We start from the raw sequence: 20,715 nt of genomic DNA on the forward strand, positions 1-20,715 counted from the left end.
CTCTGCATTCTTTTGTGTGAGGATCCACTTTAATGAACACATATCTTGAAGACTTCTATTTTTAAAAGAATAAATTGATTAACTTCAAAAAAAGAGAATAATACACTGCCATTTCCATGATAGAAGTAGCTTTATGTAATCAAGCTGCCACTGAGTCATTGGGTGATGTAGGCAAGGAAAGATCCCATATCACAGATTTAGTGTTGGGCAGGGGCAGTACCGAACTCGGCCTTGGTAGGTAGAGGTCCATGTTGCTTAGTCCACACAAAACCTCCCCCCATCACCTTGGCCACTTCGTTCATAAGCCCATTGGGCAAGGACAAGAACAGATAGGGAAAGATAATGATTGGTTGCCACAGAACATTTCATCCTATCCATTGGATTGTTAAAATTTGCCATTACAGAGATAAGCTTTTGGTGAGCATTCCCATGAGACATAAATAGCTTCACTTTTTTTGCCTATTCAGAGAGCTCTACTCACATGCCTATTTCTTCCCCCACCCCCACCGCCTTGTCACCAATTTTCCAAACATCCTCCTTCCCAGCCTTTGCCATTCAGCCAAATCAGTAGTGACAGCGCATGGATCAATGTGACCACTGCTCCTTCCAAGAAAGATGAACAGCCAGGTTTTCTGCTCTAAGTTCTGCCTGTTGAAAGGATTTTCCTTCACCCTGTCCATCAGGGAGTTCCCAAAAGGGGGCTGCTGCTGTCCACTTTGAAGTGGTGCCTCCATGTGGTGGAAAACCATCTGTAACCCCAGGATGGATGTGAACAGCACAGGCTACAGACATGAACAAAAATAAGGTCAGAAGCTCAGAAAGCATGTCAGATGTCAGATGGCTCCTAAAATCAGCAGGAGATATGGCACATAATTTTCTTAAATCCAAGAACTCGAGGTCAGCCAACCAAGAGAAAAGCCTCAGTCAACCGATCATAGGGGACACCTGATGACGCCATGGGTGTAGACTGGGAGGAGGAAAGTCATGGGACAATAGGTATTTGAGCTATTTTTTCATGTTTCCTTTGCTGGCCCTCTACTTCACCAAACACAATGTCTTCCTCTAGCATCCAGTCCCTCCTAATGACATGTCCAAAGCAAGTAAGTCATATAATGTAATCCATAAGGTTTTAATTGGCTAATTTCAGAAAGTAGATTGCTAGATCTTTCTTCATAGTCTTGGTCTGGAAGCCCCACTACTTGTATTTGAAATACTAGTAGCATATAGTGTTTAGCATCCTGGCAACATAGAAGCCCCCACAGTATGGCAATCTGACAGAGGTGAAGCATTAACCTAGATCACCAATCAAGTAACTAGCATGAGAAGGCTCGCCTGAAAAACTTCTCTTACACTAATCTTGACTCCGATGTGGGAATGGGAAAAATTGGAAGAGGCTTTTTACTTAGCTCAAGGTATTATTTGTAGTACATATCTATGTTTACCAGCATACCCTCTTATTTTAATAAACAGTACTTTGTGTTCACTTAGGCAGTGGTTCTCAACCTTCCTAATGCGTAACCCTTTAATACAGTTCTTCATGTTGCGGTGACCACCCCCAACCATAACATTATTTTCATTCCTACTTAATAATTGTCATTTTGCTACTGTTATGAATCCCTGTGAAAGGGTCGTTCAACCCCCAAAGGGGTCGTGACCCACAGGTTGAGAACTGCTTAGAGAAAGATTCTCCTGCATTGTAAACCACCTTGGCAAGACTGCCAATTAAGCGTTCTTCCTTTCCTTGGCTAAGGGGTTGGTAAACCTCTGATCAAGCCAATCATGTTCAATGTTTGTGGTGTTTGCATTGGAGCTAGGTGATAATGACTTCTAAGTCAGAGAGTGCAGTCTCTTTGAGAGCTCACTGCCATTGAGTCTTTGCTGACTCATAGTGACCCTGTAGGACAGAGTAGAACTGCGCCTGTGAGTTTCGGAGGCCATAACTGTGTGTGGGAGTCTGTCCGAGGCTGTAACTACAGTAAGTCGTCTGTCTCAAAATGACTGCAAGTCAGATGTTGCAACAGATATTTTCCCCCAAATCCTGAACTTTATAGATGAGAGTGTGTAAAAGGGATCATTGGATAGGAAGAAGTTAGAACAACTAGACAATAGACATAAAGATGCTCAAGATGAAAATAAAATTGGAATAGATGGTATCTGGCAGTTCTGTGATTGTGGGGAGAGGTCAAACGCTTACAGACATCCTCCCCAGGGTAGTTAGTCACCAGACTACAGGGTAGGCCTCTAGGCTAGTTAGTCAACCAGACTATATGGCAGGCCTCACTCCCTGCTACTAGGGACAATAAACTATTCCTCCTTGAGGCTTGTGGCCAAGCATTCTCACCCTACCAATAATGATCTCTATCAACTGAGTCAGGGAACAGACCAAACTGACTGTGACATCCAAAGTTAAGTAATACACCCATCTTATCAAATGTATGCCCCCAATTCCTCCTCTTACTGTTGCATGTATGTCCCTAGACCACCCTTCTCATTACTGTATTACCTATGGCACAACCCCTCCCTGTGATGTATGTACTCACCTGTGATTAGGGGACTTACACGTCCCTAGAGAATATAAAAAGCCTGGGCTACCATTAAAGAAAAACTCTCTCCCTCCACGTGGACCATCAAGTGGAGCTGAGGTGAGCATGCTACCATGAATTGTGACTGACTCCCTTTTATTTCTATACTTCACTTCTATCTCTCATGCTCTCTATAACTTTACCATGATCTTTACCTATTATCGCTGTACAATTGCGCCTACCGGACCCGTAATGATGTGTTACGGGCTGGCTTCCCCTGACATGTGATTACCTGGCACTCCAGCCAACAGCATCAGCATGTTGATCAGTGTGGAAGGCTAGAGAAGCCACACAGTGCAGGTTCTCCACACAGGAGATCATGGATGGCATGACAGAATTCAGATGAAACAGCATAGAAACACTAAAGACCCAGATACCCAAGATGGAACAAGAATTGGGAGAACCAGGCTGATTTAAGGGTTTTTGTTTTTTTTTACCAGTTGACTTTTAATGTTGCAAAGAATACAGGACAAAAAAAGGATTATGACCCGTCCCGCGGGTCATCAACAGCATGGGTACCTGAAAGAGGGACTGGGTATGAAGATGGGCAAGAGACGCGGAGAATGGAGACAAGACAGGAGTCTGATCAAATTTCATTTATTGAGCTGAGAGCAGAGGCTTAAATAGCCAGCGAAGGGCGGGCACCATTACGTCATATGGAAATAAGGTATAGCTGGGGTAGCCAATAGTCAAGCACCTGCCAAATGGCGGGTGATTGTGCTCAAGCAGGTCTGCATGCTAATGAGGCATACCGGGCACCTGGCAGAAGTGTTGCCAGGTGTGTGTTGTCCAATGAGCTTAGCGGCTGCTAGCAATTGAGCACCAATCGTAGCAAAGGTCAAGTAACTGATGACCGAAGGGGAAACAAGAGCAGGAAGACCACTAGGCACAATTTATATGACAGAAAACTGAGAGTAAATACATGAAGGTAGTATATGGCTTTTGATCCAAGGCTGAGGGACATGCAGTTCCCTACAGGATTAGAGCTATAAATGGCCAATGCCTACTGGAATTTAGTGGTTAATTGAGGATTTAAATTCTTAAGGAATAATTTTCCATTGGAACACCTTAAACAATCAATACTGGAAGATACTGGTAATCTCCTCTTTGCCTTCAGAATAATGATTGTAGATGACATATCTAATTCTGATGGAGGAAGAGCCTGATCTGCTCTTATTGATGATTTTGTAGAATTTTCCAACCCTCAAATTGCTGGGACAAAAAGTGTAACAGTGTAACACTAAAGGAACTTTCTAGAATGTACATAGTCTGTACAATATAATGGAAAATTTCAGTCAGTTTCTGTTGGCTGAACTGAAGATTCATCCTCATACTTCAGTCTGAGGATTGATGGGAAACTTTCCGAATACATTTATATTTTATTTTATATTTATATTTTATTCTTCTCATGGTGATTTGGGTTTGTCTTCTAGTTTGGACCCCTCCAAACACGGTAATAATCCTAACACTGTAGAGTTCATCTTATACTTGTGGACCATCCTAGTTTATGCTCCCATAAGTCTTAGAAGCTTGATAATGATTATTTTGAGGTTTCCATTCTTGCATAACGCACAGTGCTGTCTTCGCCAGAAAACAGTTTGGCATGAGGATTAAACATGTGAACACCACAATTTATAGAAACCTTGGGACATGGACTGAAGTTCAAGTAGATTACTTGGTAAGTAAAGAACACATACAGTTACTGGTTGGCACAAAGGGTTAACATGATTGGCTGCTAACCAAATGGCTGACAGTTCAAGTCTATTCAGAGGTGCCTTGGAAGAAACGCCTGGTGGTCTAGTTCTGAAAAATCAGCCACTGAAATCTTCCCGGAGCACAGTTGTGCTCAGATTGTTGCTCATAGCACACGGGCTTGCTATGACTCAGAATTGGTGCAAGGGTAGCTGGTACTAGTGAAAGAACCACAGGTAAGTGGAATAGAAGATGTGACAAAGAAGGAAAGAGAGGAAGCTCATATAATAGGATATAAAGTCAGGCATTACTGTGGATTGGGAGTCAGCGCAAAGCACACACCCGAGACCTCTTCCACTGGAGAGTCTAGGTTGCTGGGGTATGTCTGGTACACGTGGTCCCGGTCAGTCACTGGGTGAAGGTTGCTCTCAGAGGAGATGTTATTGCTTGATATTTCCAGTCTGCTGGCAAGAAGCAAATGACTTCAGGGGCAAGAGAATTCCCGTAGGCCACAGAATCCAGATATGGCTGTTCAAAGTTTCATATGGAATTTTTTTTCTATACACAATGGTTATCAATCATTGCTAAAATGGTCAGGAAGAGCAGGCTCAAGAAAGGTTACAACTTCAATGCTTCTGAAGTTGTATTTAAGAACAGGCCAGGGTGATTAAAGGAAATCGAACTTCATAGATTTGGGGTTTAAAACATTAAATTGAAGCAACATCTGGAATTATTTTTAAATGGCATTTATATGGAGTAGAATGAATTTAAAAGATATAATTGGGTAGTAATATAAATAAGTGATATGGAATATATAATCAAAAGGAAACACCTGACCTAAATTAAAAACGGTTACTTTTAGAAATTCAGAGTTAACTTTTCACAGAGATTTAAACCTGTTGCTTTAGGGGCAGCTCTGCGAATATGGGTGATTAGGTTCTGACTATGGAAATCTGTTTCCAAACCTTGCCAAGTCCTTTCTGTCAGATCTCCAGGAGACATAAAGTTCTTGGCAAGGAAATGTCTTATAGTCTCTTCCCACAATAGCTGTCACATCATTCTCATGCTACTGTTTTGAGAAAGTCATGCAACCCCCCACTGAAATGACAAACATTATCTTTCAGCCAATTCATGTGCCCAGTTACATTGCTGTAATCAATAATGTTAAATGTCACCCCTGGCTTTGCCCCACTTTTGACTGATCTCATTCACTGTAGCCAATCAGAATATTGTGCTGTGGTTCCTCCTCCACTGCGACTATGTGTGATTTACACCAGGGAGGTTTTCTCACACACACGCACACACACACACACACACACACACACACACACACACACACACACCATTCAGCTGGCATACTGGCTTCACTAAATCACTTTAATTTCTTGTAACAGAGGTAGAGACTGCTTTGCTCTCCAACAGAAGGAGGGCTAATAAGCATAAATTTTCACTTTGTGGACTTCCTTGTCCTCACATTCCCTCTGCTTGTTGTAGTAGTAGAACGTGTTGTCCCTTCTCTGCAGTTTCTTCACATACCCCGTCTCGGGCCAGCGATCCACCTGTATTCACATAACAAAGCAAAATGGAAGCCAAATGTCTAATATTGGTCTTCGTTTTGTGTATTTTACTATCAAATACTAAAAAGCACAACTCATGCTAAAAAAAAGTAAAGCATAAAGTTAAAAACTTGGATTTTTAGTGTTTGACACGTGTTAAAAAACACCTCTTAACTTGCAACCTTAAAGTATAAAAGGTCCCAATCCGTGCTTTTCCCTAGAGCCTAATTTCAGGATTCAAATCTCTGCCCAGCGACCTGGAGGAAACATTCAAAATAATTGAAACATCATTTTCCTTATGCTTTCAAACATTATTTTAACTTCTGAATTTAAACCCTATTTGAAATTGTCCGCTGCTAATTGCTGGTGCCTGGGTAATACTAAAGACCCAACGAAAAACTACAGCAGTGCGCATGTTTTCCCACACATATAAATGTCAAGTTGACCTTGAAACTCACGTTGAGGTCATGAGTATAAATAAAACAAAAATCTGTTCAATTATAGCTCTGTATTGCCCTATTCCTTTTCCTACCTACATTTGTTAGGAAGTATTAAGTAAAGATCAAAGGTGGACGAGAGTGGAAGAAATAATATAATACACAGTGTAAATAATAAAAAACAAAATCATTAAAAAAAATTAAATATTTGGTTATAACCTCAAATCCAAGAACTTAAATGTATTTGGGGTTATTTCATATTTTATAATATTCTTGAAAATGCATTTTTAGCCTTCACTAGAATAAGTGAATTTTTTAAAATCACATTAAAAAATCAACCTCCTGTCTAGATTTTGACCTAATCTTGTAAAAAAGGCCATGTCTCTGACGTCCCTGGAATGCCTGAAAGGCATTAAAACCAGGCCTCCTTCTACAACAGTCTCCCAAATCCACACAGAACCTAACTCCTTTCTGGATGTGAGGGCGATCTGGTTGCGACATGTGTCACCCCACTGATCGCCAGGGTTGATTCGGCTGATCTGGCTGGCTAGGCGGGTGTCCCCTTCCTCCCTCGCTGCTCCACGTGCGTCCCTCCCGAAGCTGCGCGCTCGGTTGAAGAGGACGACCTTCCCCGATCGAAGGAAGACCGTCCTTCGGTCAAGGGTATACGAGTAGCGGCGCTCCCGTTAGAACCTCCAAACAAGTCTCAACTCCTTTCTAACGCATGGTTAAAATACAAAAGAACATTCTGAGGACAGAAAGAACAGGGCCAAAACAAGCATAACAGAGATTGGACACCCAATCACGGAGTAGCCAGGTGAGAGGAAAAAACCTGTTCTTCTGGTCTACCCTGAAAGGCTCCCTCAACCCAGCACGGATGCTTAACTAACAAACACTAGAGAAGTCTTCATGGTTCCTCACTGAGGGGTCACTCCTACCCGAAACCTGCCTGCTGAACCAATCTTGGGATCAGCCAGCCCCTCACAAACAAGAGAGGTACAGGAGGAGTTCTTGCGAGTTGGTCTGTGGTTCCCTGTTATTTTAGGACCTCTCACTCTTGATGAAACATTCAGGCATTCAGGTCGGTAGAGATATAAATCTTACCATAGAAACTTGTTTCACTTGTTTGTATTCAATTTCATCCCGGTATCCTGCTTGTTGAAATCGGTACAGATTTTCTATCTCTTCTGACCATTTTTTGGCACGACTTATTGATTTTGGTTTTGCATCAGAACTAGCCATGGCTCCAGAGGCCTTTTTACCAGTTATTTCTGAAAGATGTTTAAAAAACAAAACAAACTGTTGATACACAATGTTGAAAACCCCCTTTAAGAATGAGCAGAATCATATAGAAAGGTAAGAATCACCAAATACATTCTTTTTTTCCACTCAGTTCTAAGATTAAAAAGGAATCATGTTCTATACTTCGTGGGGAACGGAGTGGGGGGTGGGGGGAGGACAGGGAGAGACCCTGAAAGCTATCATAGGGAACTGTTTATTTCTCAAACAAAATTGTATTAAGACTTAAGGAGTGATGTCTTAAATGCTGTGAACCAATTCTGGTGTTCCAGAGTAATGGCTTGCCCATTACTGAAACCATACTCTTATTTTTAACTGCTCCACCACCGTAATCAAAACCTTATCCAAATATCAAAGTAGTCCACCACCATTCCATTTGATTGCATTGAAAACGGCATCTCCTTTTTTCCTAGAAAGGCAATGTAAGATCAGTCTTCTCACTCTCTTCCCTTTCTTGGGGCTGGGGCACAATGGTTTCTTTTCTTTCCATTTTTTAACTGCTTGGAGACTCCCAAATTGCTGCAATCCATTTACTCAGGTCACTGTGATGCTTGGTCCTGCAACAGTCCAATAAGAGAAGGGAGACTCTCATCAATCCTATGAAAGCCATATGGTTGTTATGATACTGAGATAATTGATTGGAACACACTGTCCCAACCCATTGCATCAAGCCAATTTCAACTCATAGTGACCTATATAGGGTTTCTGAGGCTGCAAATCTCTATAGGACCCGAAAGCTTCATCTTTCTGGTGGGTTGGAACTGCTGACTGCAGTTAGCAAGCAGCCCCATGTGTGTACCAGAGCTCCATTTTGCAAACACTGTAGGAGATCATTAATGGTCTTTGAAATTCAAATGTTCAACTCTAGCTCTATTCACCAAACTTGTATACCTGGCTTTTCAAAAAATAACTTTATACCCTTCTCAGTTACTTTTCATTTTACTTCTAAAACACATCAGTCATTCAACTAACAGAAAGTGTTCAGGAATCTCATCACAATTCTATGAATCCATTTCCCATTAACATACATTTGTGTTGACTGAAATATATTAAAGTCCAACCTTATAAAGTAGTTCCTGTAAATAAGCTCATTTTTCTATTTATTGATAAAGTTTAGTGATAAAAGTTCATTATGGAAAGAACTACATTGAAGTACAGAAGAGAAAAGATGGCAAGATGATGATCCTCTCCATCAGAAATGCTCATCCATCACACGGTGAACATCAGCCCCAACACATGAAGAGTTGGAAGGATAGACTTAACAGGGGGTTTTACCCTATCCTTTACAAAGTTGGACTTAGGAAAGAGGGGTTTATAATAAGTGCTTTAAAAATATAAATTTTGCCTTACCAGGATTTAATAGAGAAAAAAGGAAAAGGAAATGGAAGCAAAGCCAAAGGAATTGCATTTCAGATCAACTTCGCTGATATGGCCAATCGCCTCTCTAGGTTAGGGTAGAACTAGCCCTTTGGGCTTCGGAAGTTTTACATTTTGACAGGGGTAGACAGCCTTCTCTTTCCAGTGGAGCAAATGGGTTTGAACCACTGACCTTGTGGTTAACAGCGCAGTACGCAATCTACTATGCCACAGTAGACATCCCACAATATACTAGCCGTGACCAATAAAGGAGTTCAAGATATGTGGTTTTGGTCTTGTGTGCCATCGAGACAATTTCAATGCATAGCGACCTTATAGGACAGAGTAGATCTGCTACTACAGAGATTCTTAAGCTATACATTTTCATGCAGCAGATTACAGGTCTTTTTTGGGGTGGGTTCAAATTGCCCACTTTTTACTTACCAGTCATGTACTTAATCACGGTGTCACTAACATTCCTGTGTGGCACATCCTGCTGATACACACACACACACACACAAACTATTGAAGTGCTTTTACACATCAGTATATCTTCCAAAGGTACCAGCATCACTTTTATTTTAACCCAAGACCTTTTTGCTTTAAGCTTGGTTTTCTGGTACATAATCAAGATTCTTCTTGTTTTAATTTTTAAAGTATTTATTGACTATCATTGTGCAACCATTTAGCACAGTCAGGTCAATTCTATCAAATCTACATATAAAAATAATACATTTTAATGAAGAGCAGAATATGCTGCATTTAGTAGGATGTCTGGGGAAATTAGTATCTTTCTCGGCAGCTGCAACAGTGAACTTAAACATAATTGTGAGGACCGGTTTCATAGGGTTGACATGAGTCAGAATCGCCTTGGCAGTGCCTACCAACAACAAACAAGTCTTCTAAATAAACGACATGTCAAAAGTTTTTTTTTTTCCTTTCTGAACTAAATCAGGAGCATGGGTGATGCAGTAGGTTAAATGCTAAGCTGCTAACAGTCAGGCCGGCAGTCCAAACCCACCACCTACGCCACAGGAGAAAGATGAGGCGGTTTGCTCCCATGAAGATGACTGCCCCAGAAGCCCCAAGGCACAGTTCTAACTGATAGTACATGGTCATTATGAGCCACAACTGACTCAATTTACCAAAATATACAAAATGAAGCTAACATTAGGGCAGATCAATTTACAATTCCTGAATTATCCCCGTGATTCTGGGATAATTTGGTTACTGTCAGGGCTTCTGAAATTTCATGTCTTATTAATGGACTGTGTTGGCAAAAAAAAATTGCTCATATAAAATGCTTTCAAGCGCCCTATTTTCATCTGCAGAAACAGGAAATGACAAAATCTTTCTTCTTGGAAAGATCCATGTTTTTTTAGCTTGTGAAATCAGATTTTATTATACACATTAGGGTTTGACAACAAAAACTCCAAATCTCAAGTAATTGGCAATTCTAAGAGAAAAACGTTCTAATGTAATAGGCAGCTGATGTACCCAGCCACTCCAAATTCCCCACCTAGTAAAACTAGATTTCTCTCTAGTAATAATCGCTTTTCATGTCCTTTTCCAAATGAAAGTCTATGTTCCGTGGTTTCCCCTAATGTATTTTTATGCCAAGGGCGGCAGGAGGTGTCCCATGTGATCTTGGCCAAAGGCAGCTAAACAACTCTGGGTCTTGGTAATAAATTCCCCTGCCCAGTTGTGTTCACTTCAGAGGCAAAAACAAACGTCCAGACATGCCCTCTGGAGCTACGCTTCGAACGTACAAGTCGGCATAAATCCACGGCTTTCGACAGCCCCACGGCGGACTGTCGCGCCTTTCCCGGTCCCGCTTAAACTCTCTTCCTGCCACCTTGGTTAGGCTCAAGGGGAACTAGGTGCAGCCTGGAAAAGGCGGGCGGAAGAGGCGGTGCTTAAGCTTCCGGGGCGGGGCCCGCTCCGGCGTAAGGGCGGGGCGGACGGGCGGACGGGCGGGCCCTAAAAACCAAGCAGTCGCCCAAACCTGGGGTCCAGGGCTCCGCGGCTATCCTCTCTCGACGACCTTGGCCGACCAGAGGCGCCCCTGCCCGGAGCTTTCACTGGGCGGGAGGGGCCGGCCCGCGCGTTCTACACTCCGGATCCCTGGGCTGAACGAGCGAAAAGCCAACTGTCGAGGCCTTCGCGACCCACCCGTCTCCTAGCAACGCAGTGACGCTGCCCTAGCGCCCCGCCCCCAGCCCACCCCCTAGTGCGCTCGCGCGAGGGCTGCTGGGTGGGTGGGGGCCGGAAGGTAGTCTGTGGCGCCGGTGGTCTGCATTTCCGGGGGGTGGATTTGTAAAGGGTCGCCGCTGACCTGAAGCAATTCCCTAGGAAAGCGAGTAGCCATCACACTTGGGGTCCCTAGTAGCACGATTCCCCCGTCCCCACCCTTCTTTGAACTCTTAGACTTCAGTAAACCGGGCAAGCAGAGTCTGGCAATTGGTAAACCGCCCTCCATATTACCTTTGTGGTCGTGATGTTGGTTGAGTGCCATGAAATCGGTCCTCTTTTTCACTTCCCCAGTGTGCAAGAAGAGCGCTACCCCCTTACGGCAGCCACTGTGTCACTGGGAGACTTTCCTTGTTTTGTTGACGCTCTGCAAAGCAAGATGTCTTGTTCCAGCGGCTGCTCCCTCCAGGGGATCCCTGCTTGCTTAGTGGGCATGCATTATGCCTTGAGCTGCTTGCTGAAGGTACTCACTGACTCCTCACAGTGACGAGGACAGGTAAAGACCGTCCCTGTGGGCATCCGAGATTGTAACTCTCCAGGGTAGTAGAAAGCCTCGTTTCTTCTCTCAAGGAGCAACTGATGGTTGCGAACTGCTGACTGCAGATAACTGCCCATTGTGTAACCACTCCACCACTGACATGGTGGCCACTGCAGGGCTCCAACTGCAAGCTAAGCAGTTCAAAATCACCAGCTGCTCCACAGGAAAAAGATGAGGCTTTCTACTTTCATGAAGATTTGGAGTCTTAGGAACTCACTGGGTTTCTACCCTGTCCTATAGGGCGATTACAAGTCAGAATCACAGTGAGTTCGGTTTTGAGTTTTGTTCCTCCTGAGAGCATGTGCCAAACAAAGTCTCCCGAGCTTATTTCAAAAGAGCAATCTGTTCTAGTTATAGTTCCTTCCAAGAAAGTGATTGTACTTCAACTCTCCCCTTTGCTGGCAAGTTCCAAGTATATTTCTACATTCCCTGATCTCAGATGCATCTCTGAACCCTACAGTTGTACAGCCAACGAATGCAACATCCCCGGGATTGTCGAAATGGCACTTCTGACTCCTCCCTAAATAAATGAGTGGAACCTTTCTTTTTCAGTCGTCCCCACTTCAGTTGGGGAATCCTCTTGGATCCTTTCTTTCACTTACCCTTTGCAGGCAGACCTCAGAGATCAGGTGGGTACTGTTCCAGGCCACCATACTAAAGTGGCTGTCACAATGATGAGAGTCACATGGATGATTTTGGTTTCTGAATGTATAGGTGTCCACATAGAAATTATGTTTACCCTTACTTTAGTGTGCAATCGCATGAAGGAAACACTTGCAACATTGTAAGAATGAGCAAAACATGACAGAGACATGGAGTGAGCACATGCTATTGGCAAAATAGCGCTGTTAGGCTTGCTCCATGCAGGGCTGCCACAAATCTTCACTCTAAAAAGCATAGACTCTGCAAAGAGTTATACAGCAAAGCACAATAAAAGGAGGCATGCCTCTATATTCAAAATACCAACAAAGCCTGTGGGTTGAATTCCCCTACGTAAATCCACACCATCATTCTTTTCTCATCCGGTGATTGCAGGGACGTCCCACAGATGTTCCTTATCGCCCTGTCTCAACTCATCATCTTTCAGTTGATGCTGACTCCCACCAACCCTATGGGGCAGAGTGAAACTTCCCTTTCTCACTTCTGAGGCTGAAAAGCATTTTGGGAGCTGACAGCCTCATCTCTCTCGCTTGGAACAACTGGTAGGTTCGAACCGCTGGTGTTACTAATAACAGCCCCGGCAAAACCCTCTACACTACCAGGGGTCCTTTCCTCCCCTGTGGTGTATTATAAACACAATAGTATACTCTGCTTAGAACTTAGGTTATGTGACTCCTCTGTTCAAAACCCTGCCATCACTCCCCATCTTACCCTGAGCAAAACCCACATTCTTTACAGGGCCAGCAAAACCCTACAAAATTAGGACCTAAGTCCCTCCTCTCTTACTCTGTTCTCCAGGATTACTCTGCTTCTGGATTGGCCTTCTTCCAGGTACCTGCTGGGCTACACCCCTCATCTAGTTGCTGTTAAAATTGCAACCTGCCTCTCTGCCCTGTTCCCCAGCATGCTCTCCATCCCGTCTAATATGTTTTCTTTTTTAACTTTTTATTGTGAATTGGGTGGGGGTTACATATCAGATCATCATAGTTGCATTCAATGATTTAAGCAGTTTATCAGACCTCCCCATGGCTTGCCCTTACTTTGTTCTAAGGTAGCAGTTCTCAACCTGTGGGTTGTGACTCCCTTTGGCGGTTGAACGACCCTTTCACAGGGGTCGCCCGATTTATCACAGTAGAAAAATGACAGTGATAAAGTAGCAACTAAAATAAACTTACGGTTGGGGAGTCACCACCACATGAAGAACTGTCTGAAAGGGTCGCGGCATGAGGAAGGCTGAGAATCACTGATCTAAGGTCTCCTTTTGGCCCTAAAACTGGTTATGGACTGCACTGTATATAAACAAAAGCAATGCTGGAGTCCTAACTCATGACACACGGTTCAGAAACAGGGATTTCTCCTTTGCTATTGTTAAGTGTCATGTGGTTCTAGTTTGTTCTAGGGAGAAAATCACCCCAAATTCAAACACAGTCTATAGACACCCTCTATTAAGCCTTAAATGGGACAATGCTGAGCCAAAGACAAATTATCCCCACAGGGGAAACCATCAGCTCAAGGTCAAGTTGGAGTCCAAATAATTCACAGTGATGGGGCTAATATAGTTGCTGCAAGCAAATGAAATGCTCACAAAATCACGATTAGCAGCATTTATGATGGCTGTAACAGGTGGGACTATAGAATTGAGAAAAGGACCACGATTGGGATTTGTACAAAATTTCAGATGAAAAATGCAGACAGGATTGCTTGTGGGGCTTCGAACACCTGGTGACATGGTGCTTAGGGTCAGGGGTGACCATGCAGTTTCCCCACTTTTCAGATGAAATGTTACTAGTACTGAGAACTCTTCTACCTACATGGCTGGTTAATGGGCAAAAGAACTCAAGTAGAATTTAAACTTATGCCACGCTCAAATGGACTTAAGGCTCCCACTGTAAACCTCAGAGTTCCCCTCCCCCTGTGCTGCACAGGATGTTCCTCATCCGAACCCTTGCTGAGTGGTGTTTCATAGAAGGGTGGAGCAGAAATGGGCAGGGGTAAAATGTGATGGTGGAAGCAGATGGGTCATGGACAGCCAAGACGCAGCATGGATTGCCACTGGACACTAGGAGAGGGGCAGGGAACAGTTCTTCTCTCAAAGTCCTCAGACAGAATCAACCCAGCTGATGCCCCGAAGTTGGACGTCTAGTCTTCAGAACTATGAGAAAATAAATTTCCTTAAAACCAATGTTATGGTATGCGGCTATGGCAGACGTCGACCATTAAGACAACAGTTGTCACCACGAATGGCCATGAGTCGGAATAGACTTGATTGCAGGTTCCAACAATCAAAACGAAAGAACCAAATTCACTGCCATCGGATCAATGCTGACTCAGAGTGGCCCTTCTGGACAGCGTAGAACTGCCTCTGTGAATTTCCCAGACTGACGGGAGCCCAAAGCCCCTTCTCGCAGAGCAGCTGATGGTACCAACCTGCTGATCTTCGGATTGCAGCCCAGCCCGTAACCACTTTGCCACTGGGGTTATAGTAATATAGTATTTTAGTAGCTTATTTGTTGTCTCTCTGTTAGTAGAATACAGTATCCACAAACACGGACATCTGATTGGACCGTAAATTCCTCTAACAGTGCCTAGAACACATTAGGTGCTAACGTAATATATCTAATCTGACCTGTCATTTCTTATTTCTAGAAGAAAGATTCATGATAAAGGTTTTCATACCCAAAGAAAGAGCCTTTGATAGTTACTAGGGGTGGGAGGGTAAGGACAGGAAGTGGAAGCTAGAGGACAGACAGGTGTTAACTTGGTGAAGGGGAAGATCAAGGAGAGGGAAAAAACGGCAGGTGGGGCAAGGCAAATTATTGGGAGGCTTGATATGTTATTTTAAGTTGTTAGGTACAAAAAATGATCTGAAATGTACACCACCACTTAATTTACAATAAAAAAAACTTGAAGTAACAAAACGAACAGAAAGAAAAACAAACTAAAGCCCCATGAGGCTTCCCACTGACATTGAAGTTAAAATTTTAAAATGAGTTTCTCGGCTTGGTGTAAAAGCCCCTCTTGGTCTGCTCTTAGCTGGTTCAGCATCAGCTTCCCTACAAGTCCCCATCATTGCCTCCGTCTGAGCCTTATTGTCTGTTAAAAGCAACTCCTTGTGGTTCCAAACTGAATAAAAGCTTATTCCAGGGACTTTGGTCTCAAGATCAAGACTGAGCCCAAATCTCCTTCACTATTAAGTTTCTCTGACGGTACCTTTCTCCTTGCTAAATCAAGTTCTCTCCTGGGCCCTCACACTACACCTCAGCATACATGACCAGAACGCACACTACTGACTAGGCTGACTGTCCAGCGTTACAGTTAGGGGGAGCAGATCTGCTCCTTTGGGGTTCCAAGGCTATATAGCTTTATGAGGACAAACAGCCTAATCTTTCTGCCAAGGGGCAGCTGGTGGGTTTGAATCACTGACCTTGAAGTTATCAGTCCAGTGTCTACCCAACAGTGCAACCAGAGCTCTTGAGCACAAGTTGAAGCATCTATAAAACCTCTTGCATGTGTTTTCAAGGGTTTCTCCTTCTGCCATAGTGTAAGCTCTTGGATGAGCGAAGCTGAATCCTTGAAGCCCTGTCCCTGGCACTTACTAAACTCACCAAACCTGTTGATGTCGAAAGCATGTCACTGTGGAAGCAGACTGCCAACCCTTTCTTCTCTGGCACCATTGGGGGTTCCAACTGCTAACATCTAGGTTAGTAGTTGGCCCCAAACTGGTTTGGGGGGCATCCAGGGTCCTTCGATATCTAAAAATGTACTGTAATTAATTGTAGCTTCTATGTGCTTGAGCACTTCCCTTTATCCGTAGTTTGTGTGGGTTTTATTATAATCTGTATGTTACAGTAAGAAAAATCTAGCTATAGATGGGTTAAGTGACTTCACCAAGACGACACAAACAATCATGGCTTAGGTGAGACTCTAACAAAGACCTCTAAAATCTAACAACTATTGGCAGTCCCTGGATGAGATTTGGAGATGCTAACTTGAATAAATCCACACGTGTTTGCTAAATCCTATGCCAATGTTCCTCTCACCCTCTTCCAACACTGAAATCAGATTTTTAAGATTAAGAGAACTGAAGATGTCCACAGTCGTAGATATTAGGACATCTTGCATTTAAAAATTGTTAACCCTCAGTAGTAAGTACAGCATCTTGTTTTTATGAAGAACTTCTCGATATTATTGTAGCATATTGCCATATCTAATTGTCTAACTTCTAATATGCCTTCGTTCCTTGTAAGAGAATAGTAGCCAGTGAAACAAGCTCATGGCTGTCAAGTTTATGTGCCTCATAAATACCCCCACAGGACAGAGTAGAACTGCCCCAGAATGTCACATCCTTGTCCTGCAGAGAAAATGGAGAGTTTGCACTATTGACCCTTTGACTTGTCCTCTAGGGCTCAACGACTTTACCACCAGGCTCCTTAAGTTATTTATACTGACAATCATTTAAAGGTACATAAAGTTATGAAAAGCACACCCGGTGGTGATTTCCCAAAAGGATTTACAGTTAGTGCAATAGCTAATTTTTTAGATATTCAATATAAATTTGTCAAAAATCAACAAAGCTCTCGGATTTCTAAGGTGCCCAACTGGGGGTATTAGCCGGCCTTGTGGCCCACAGTGTGGAGTTTTTCTTATAACGACCCCCCAGGAATAAATTCTCTGGGGACTAGCGCTCTTGAGCTTCATGCTTGGTAAAGCAGATCAGCGAAAAAGAGGAAATCCTGAGATAGCGTGGCTCAGTGGCTACAACAATGGGTTCAAACCTTGCATCAATTATGAGGCAAGACCCCGCCCTTTGTTGCATTCTGCGGTTCAGAGGGTTCCGGGGTCTGAACCTATTTAATGCCTCCTAACAGCATGCTTATAAGGAGCCCTGGCGGCGTTGTGCTGCGACCCGCATGATCCGCAGTTCAAAACCACCAGCAGCTACTCCGGAGAAAAGCGTGGGCTTTCTACTCCCTTAAGCAGTTACAGCCCAGAATGCCTCCAAGAAGGTGTCGCTGTGAGTCAGCCTTGACGGGTGGCAGCGAGTTCGGGGCTGGCGACAAGATTCTGGCACGAGGTGGAAATTTCGATTTCCACGGGAAACGTGAGACCGTGGACTCCAAAGAGCAGGCAGTGGAACGGTCGGGTTCTTGTGCGAAAGTGCAGCTCGCCTCGCGTCAGCACGGGGAACCAGCTCTTGTAGCTGCTCCCGTTTCCGCGGAAGCAGACTACTCACGGCCGATCCGGCGGAGGCTTCTCCCGGGAAGCAGAGCCCCGGCTCCACACCCGCGCTCCCGCGGCCACCCAGCTCGGGCGGAGCGCGCGCGCGCAGCCCCGGCGTTTAAAATCCCACGGTAGCCGGCGGGCGGCGGGGATTGGAGGAGGAGCTCTTCCCCGGCGCCGCCCCCGCGCACAGGGCTGCTGTAATTGGGCCGCGGGGCCTCGGCTGGCCAATGGCGAGTCGGCGCGCTGACTTCCGGAAGTGGCGGCGCGGTCTGTTCGGCCCGGCTCGGGCGCAGGGTCTGGCTGGCGGGTCTGGTCCGCCGCTATGAGTTCCTTCGGGGGACAGATGGCCGAGTATCCCACCATCTCCATAGACCGCTTCGACAGGGAGAACCTGGGGGCGCGTGCTTACTTCCTGTCCCACTGTCACAAGGGTGAGTGAGCGCTGGGCGCTGCCCACCCCATGGGAAGCAAAGGGCAGCTGGCCTCCCAGGGGATCTTTTGAGGGGCCGGGCAGAGAAGGATAGGCGGGCGTCGGGGTCCTGACGCAAAGAAGGCGCCAGCTACTGGGGGTCCTCCCAGTTCGATTTCCTCTTCTGTAAAATGGGACGAAACAGCGTCTGCTGGGTTTTGCACTGTTGGGTCTGTTGGGTTAGGTGCAGCTCTTAGAGGCTGGTCTGTCCCCTACATCCCCACCACCATTATGAAGGAAATACGAGTCAGATCCGATTCCATTCCACGCCCAAAGCAGCTGTTAACAAGAGGGCATACATTCACACAAACACTCAGACCCTCAAACAACCCTTCAACTCCTTGAAGTGCAAGTTCCCTCCCCCTCTCCTTTAAGAGGTTCTGTACGCATCCGTTCCTTTTGAGAAGGCACAGTGATAGCAGGCTGCCAGAATACGGTAATCTTATAGCTGGAAATGTAGCTATTTAGAGGTGAAGTTGATAATTAATGGAGCCCCTGAACGGAATTAAACTGAACTAAACCGAACTCGCTGCCATCGCGTTGATGCCGATTCATAGTGACCCTATAGGACAGGGTAGAATTGTCCTTGTGAGATTCAAGACTGTGACTCTATGGGCAGGAAAGGCCTATCATGGCACACAGAGCAGCTGGTGGTTTTGAATTGCTGACCTTGCAGTTAGCAGCCCACTCTGCAACCACTAGGCATTGCAAACTACTGGGATGCTAACCGAAAGGATGGAAGTTCAGGTTTACCCAACGTTGCCGGGGAGGAAGGTCTGGTTTTCTACTCCCCAAAACAGCCATTGAAACCCTACTGAGTCATTAGTTTCAATCTGATACACTTAGGGTTGTCAAGAATCTAAATCCACTTGTTGGCAACTGGGATGTCACACCTAATGTGTAGGCTGGAGCCAGGCTTCCTAGTTGCTCTTGGGTGATTAGACAAGTCTCTGAAGGGGCTGAGCCAGTCCCCGTAGTTTTCATACCACTAATCTCACAACCATTGTCCAGTTTTAAAACCTATGTTGCTGATTAATAAATCACTAATTCTATAGAAGAAAAAGGGTTTATGTTCATGATGCTAAGTAGCAAGTCTTTGGCATTGATTGGAGTTAGAATAAATTGAAGTACCTCACTAACTGCCTCTTGAAATGCAAGTAGTTTGAGAAATAGCAACTACTCCCTTGGGATGTGAATCCCTGATAGGGATTACTGATGGTACCAAATGCCATGGGCTCAAACATACATGCATGCATATTGTTAGTATTTTAAAGTAAATTTCAGATTCTAAAACACTACCCTTCAGCACAGAGTTGGCATGAAGATCATATGTTGTCAGTTGTTTTTATTTTACCACCAGTTACCATAGAGCCGACTCTTGGTGACCCCATTTCTGCGTGTGTGTGTGTGTGTGTGTGTGTGTGTGTGAGAGAGAGAGAGAGAGAGAGAGAGAGAGAGAGAGAGAGAGAGAGAGAGAGAGAGAGAGAGAAGGGAGAGAATGCTGAACTGCACACATTCCTGGGGTTTTCTCTCTCTTTTCTTCTTTTTTCTCTCTCTTTTATAATCATTTTATTAGGGGTTTATACAGCTCTTATCACAATACATACACGCATCAATTGTGTCAAGCACATTTGTACATTTGTTGCTGTGTTAGTCTGGGTAGACGAGAGAAACAAATTCATAAACATGCATATGTGTATAAGAAAGAGGTTTATATACAAGAGCAGTTAAATATTGAGAAAACATCCCAGCCCAGTCCAGTCCAAGTCCATAAGTCTGATATTAGCCCATATGTCTGATACCAGTCTGTAAAACCCTCTTCAGACTCATGGAGCACATATGCAATGACTCCGAGTGCAGGGCGATCACAGGCCAGTGTGTAGAAAGTCTTTGGATCCAGTGGTGTTATGAGAATCTCAGCGCTGGCAGGGCTCTCCACGTGGCTCCTCCGGTTCCCAGGGTATGGGGTCTATCAGCATAGTGCCATGTGTCTTGCCAGTAGGGTGTCTCCAAGGGAGTGAGCAGAGAGTCTCTCCTGCCTCCAAGAATTCTCAGGAGAAAACCATGTGCACACAGAGACCCAAATGACATACTAGACACCTTCACTCTTAATCCTCTCAAGTCCCAAACTGACACCAGATTATATAACTACCACAGTGGCCATCATCATTTTCAAAACAGTTTCTTTCCACTTGAGCCCCTGGTATCAATTCCTGGGCTGGGACTTACAAAGGCTGATTTTTTGTTTTGTTTTCACAAGTAGGTTGCCGGGCTTCTCTCCAGAGCATCAGCTCCTGGCTAAAATGTCAAAACTTTTCATTAGTAGCTGATTTGTAAACTGCCCTATCCTGGACCACATTGAAGTTTGTGCTTTGGGGACATTTCTCTGTCCCTTGCTCCTCGCCTCCAGTTCATGCCCATTCGGGAGGAAGAGCCGCACCACACTCTCTCCTTGCCACGGAGCACGGTGCCATCTTGCCGCTCCTTGAGAGTGACAGTTGTTTGGGTGTTCATGGAGCATCTCTTTTTACATGTTTAAGAGTGCTCAGTAGTGAGAAGGAGGCCCCTATCTCTACCTTTTGGGTTGAGTCTCCCTGGAGTTTCTGACCTCGGAATTTGGTAGACATTCTTACAGTCTGACTTCAGGGCATGC

The 20,715-nt window shown here is 44.5% G+C and overlaps 2 protein-coding genes and 1 pseudogene across 5 annotated transcripts in view; 2 read left to right on the forward strand and 1 right to left on the reverse strand.

Moving 5' to 3' along the window:
- Positions 1 to 1,087: 1,087 nt before the first annotated feature.
- Positions 1,088 to 3,820, forward strand: LOC142451709 (DCN1-like protein 1; annotated as a pseudogene).
- On the reverse strand, positions 3,230 to 11,673 carry MEIG1 (meiosis/spermiogenesis associated 1). Of its 3 annotated transcripts, none has more exons than XM_075553174.1 (4): positions 11,407 to 11,673; positions 8,008 to 8,123; positions 7,372 to 7,538; positions 3,230 to 5,833 (listed from the first exon to the last, which is right to left on the reverse strand). In XM_075553174.1, the coding sequence occupies exons 2-4, from the start codon at positions 8,054 to 8,056 to the stop codon at positions 5,705 to 5,707; spliced, it is 345 nt and encodes a 114-aa protein (XP_075409289.1). In that variant the 5' UTR covers positions 8,057 to 8,123; positions 11,407 to 11,673; the 3' UTR covers positions 3,230 to 5,704. The 3 variants fall into 3 exon arrangements, with proteins under 3 accessions (XP_075409289.1, XP_075409287.1, XP_075409288.1); XM_075553172.1 differs by lacking the exon at positions 11,407 to 11,673 and adding an exon at positions 10,928 to 11,089; XM_075553173.1 differs by lacking the exon at positions 11,407 to 11,673 and adding an exon at positions 10,692 to 10,803.
- A 6,186-nt stretch (positions 11,674 to 17,859) lies between these two features.
- Positions 17,860 to 20,715, forward strand: part of DCLRE1C (DNA cross-link repair 1C) — a 53,031-nt gene continuing 50,175 nt past the window's right edge. For both annotated transcript variants that reach the window (XM_075552340.1, XM_075552338.1), the window contains exon 1: positions 17,860 to 18,024. In XM_075552340.1, the coding sequence (XP_075408455.1) occupies positions 17,916 to 18,024 (109 nt within the window). In that variant the 5' untranslated portion in view covers positions 17,860 to 17,915. The remainder of the gene's footprint in view (positions 18,025 to 20,715) is intronic.

Source organism: Tenrec ecaudatus, chromosome 6, assembly GCF_050624435.1.
Source record: "Tenrec ecaudatus isolate mTenEca1 chromosome 6, mTenEca1.hap1, whole genome shotgun sequence".
NCBI lineage: Eukaryota > Metazoa > Chordata > Mammalia > Afrosoricida > Tenrecidae > Tenrec > Tenrec ecaudatus.

Coding starts and splice junctions, on each gene's coding strand:
- MEIG1 (XM_075553174.1), bottom strand. CDS start 8,056: ATGGAAAGAAAAGAAACCATTGTGCCCCAGCCCCAAGAAAGGGAAGAG. Junction 7,539..8,007: donor GCCCCAAGAAAGGGAAGAGA/GTGAGAAGACTG, acceptor AACATCTTTCAG/AAATAACTGGTAAAAAGGCC. Junction 5,834..7,371: donor AAGTGAAACAAGTTTCTATG/GTAAGATTTATA, acceptor ATGTGAATACAG/GTGGATCGCTGGCCCGAGAC.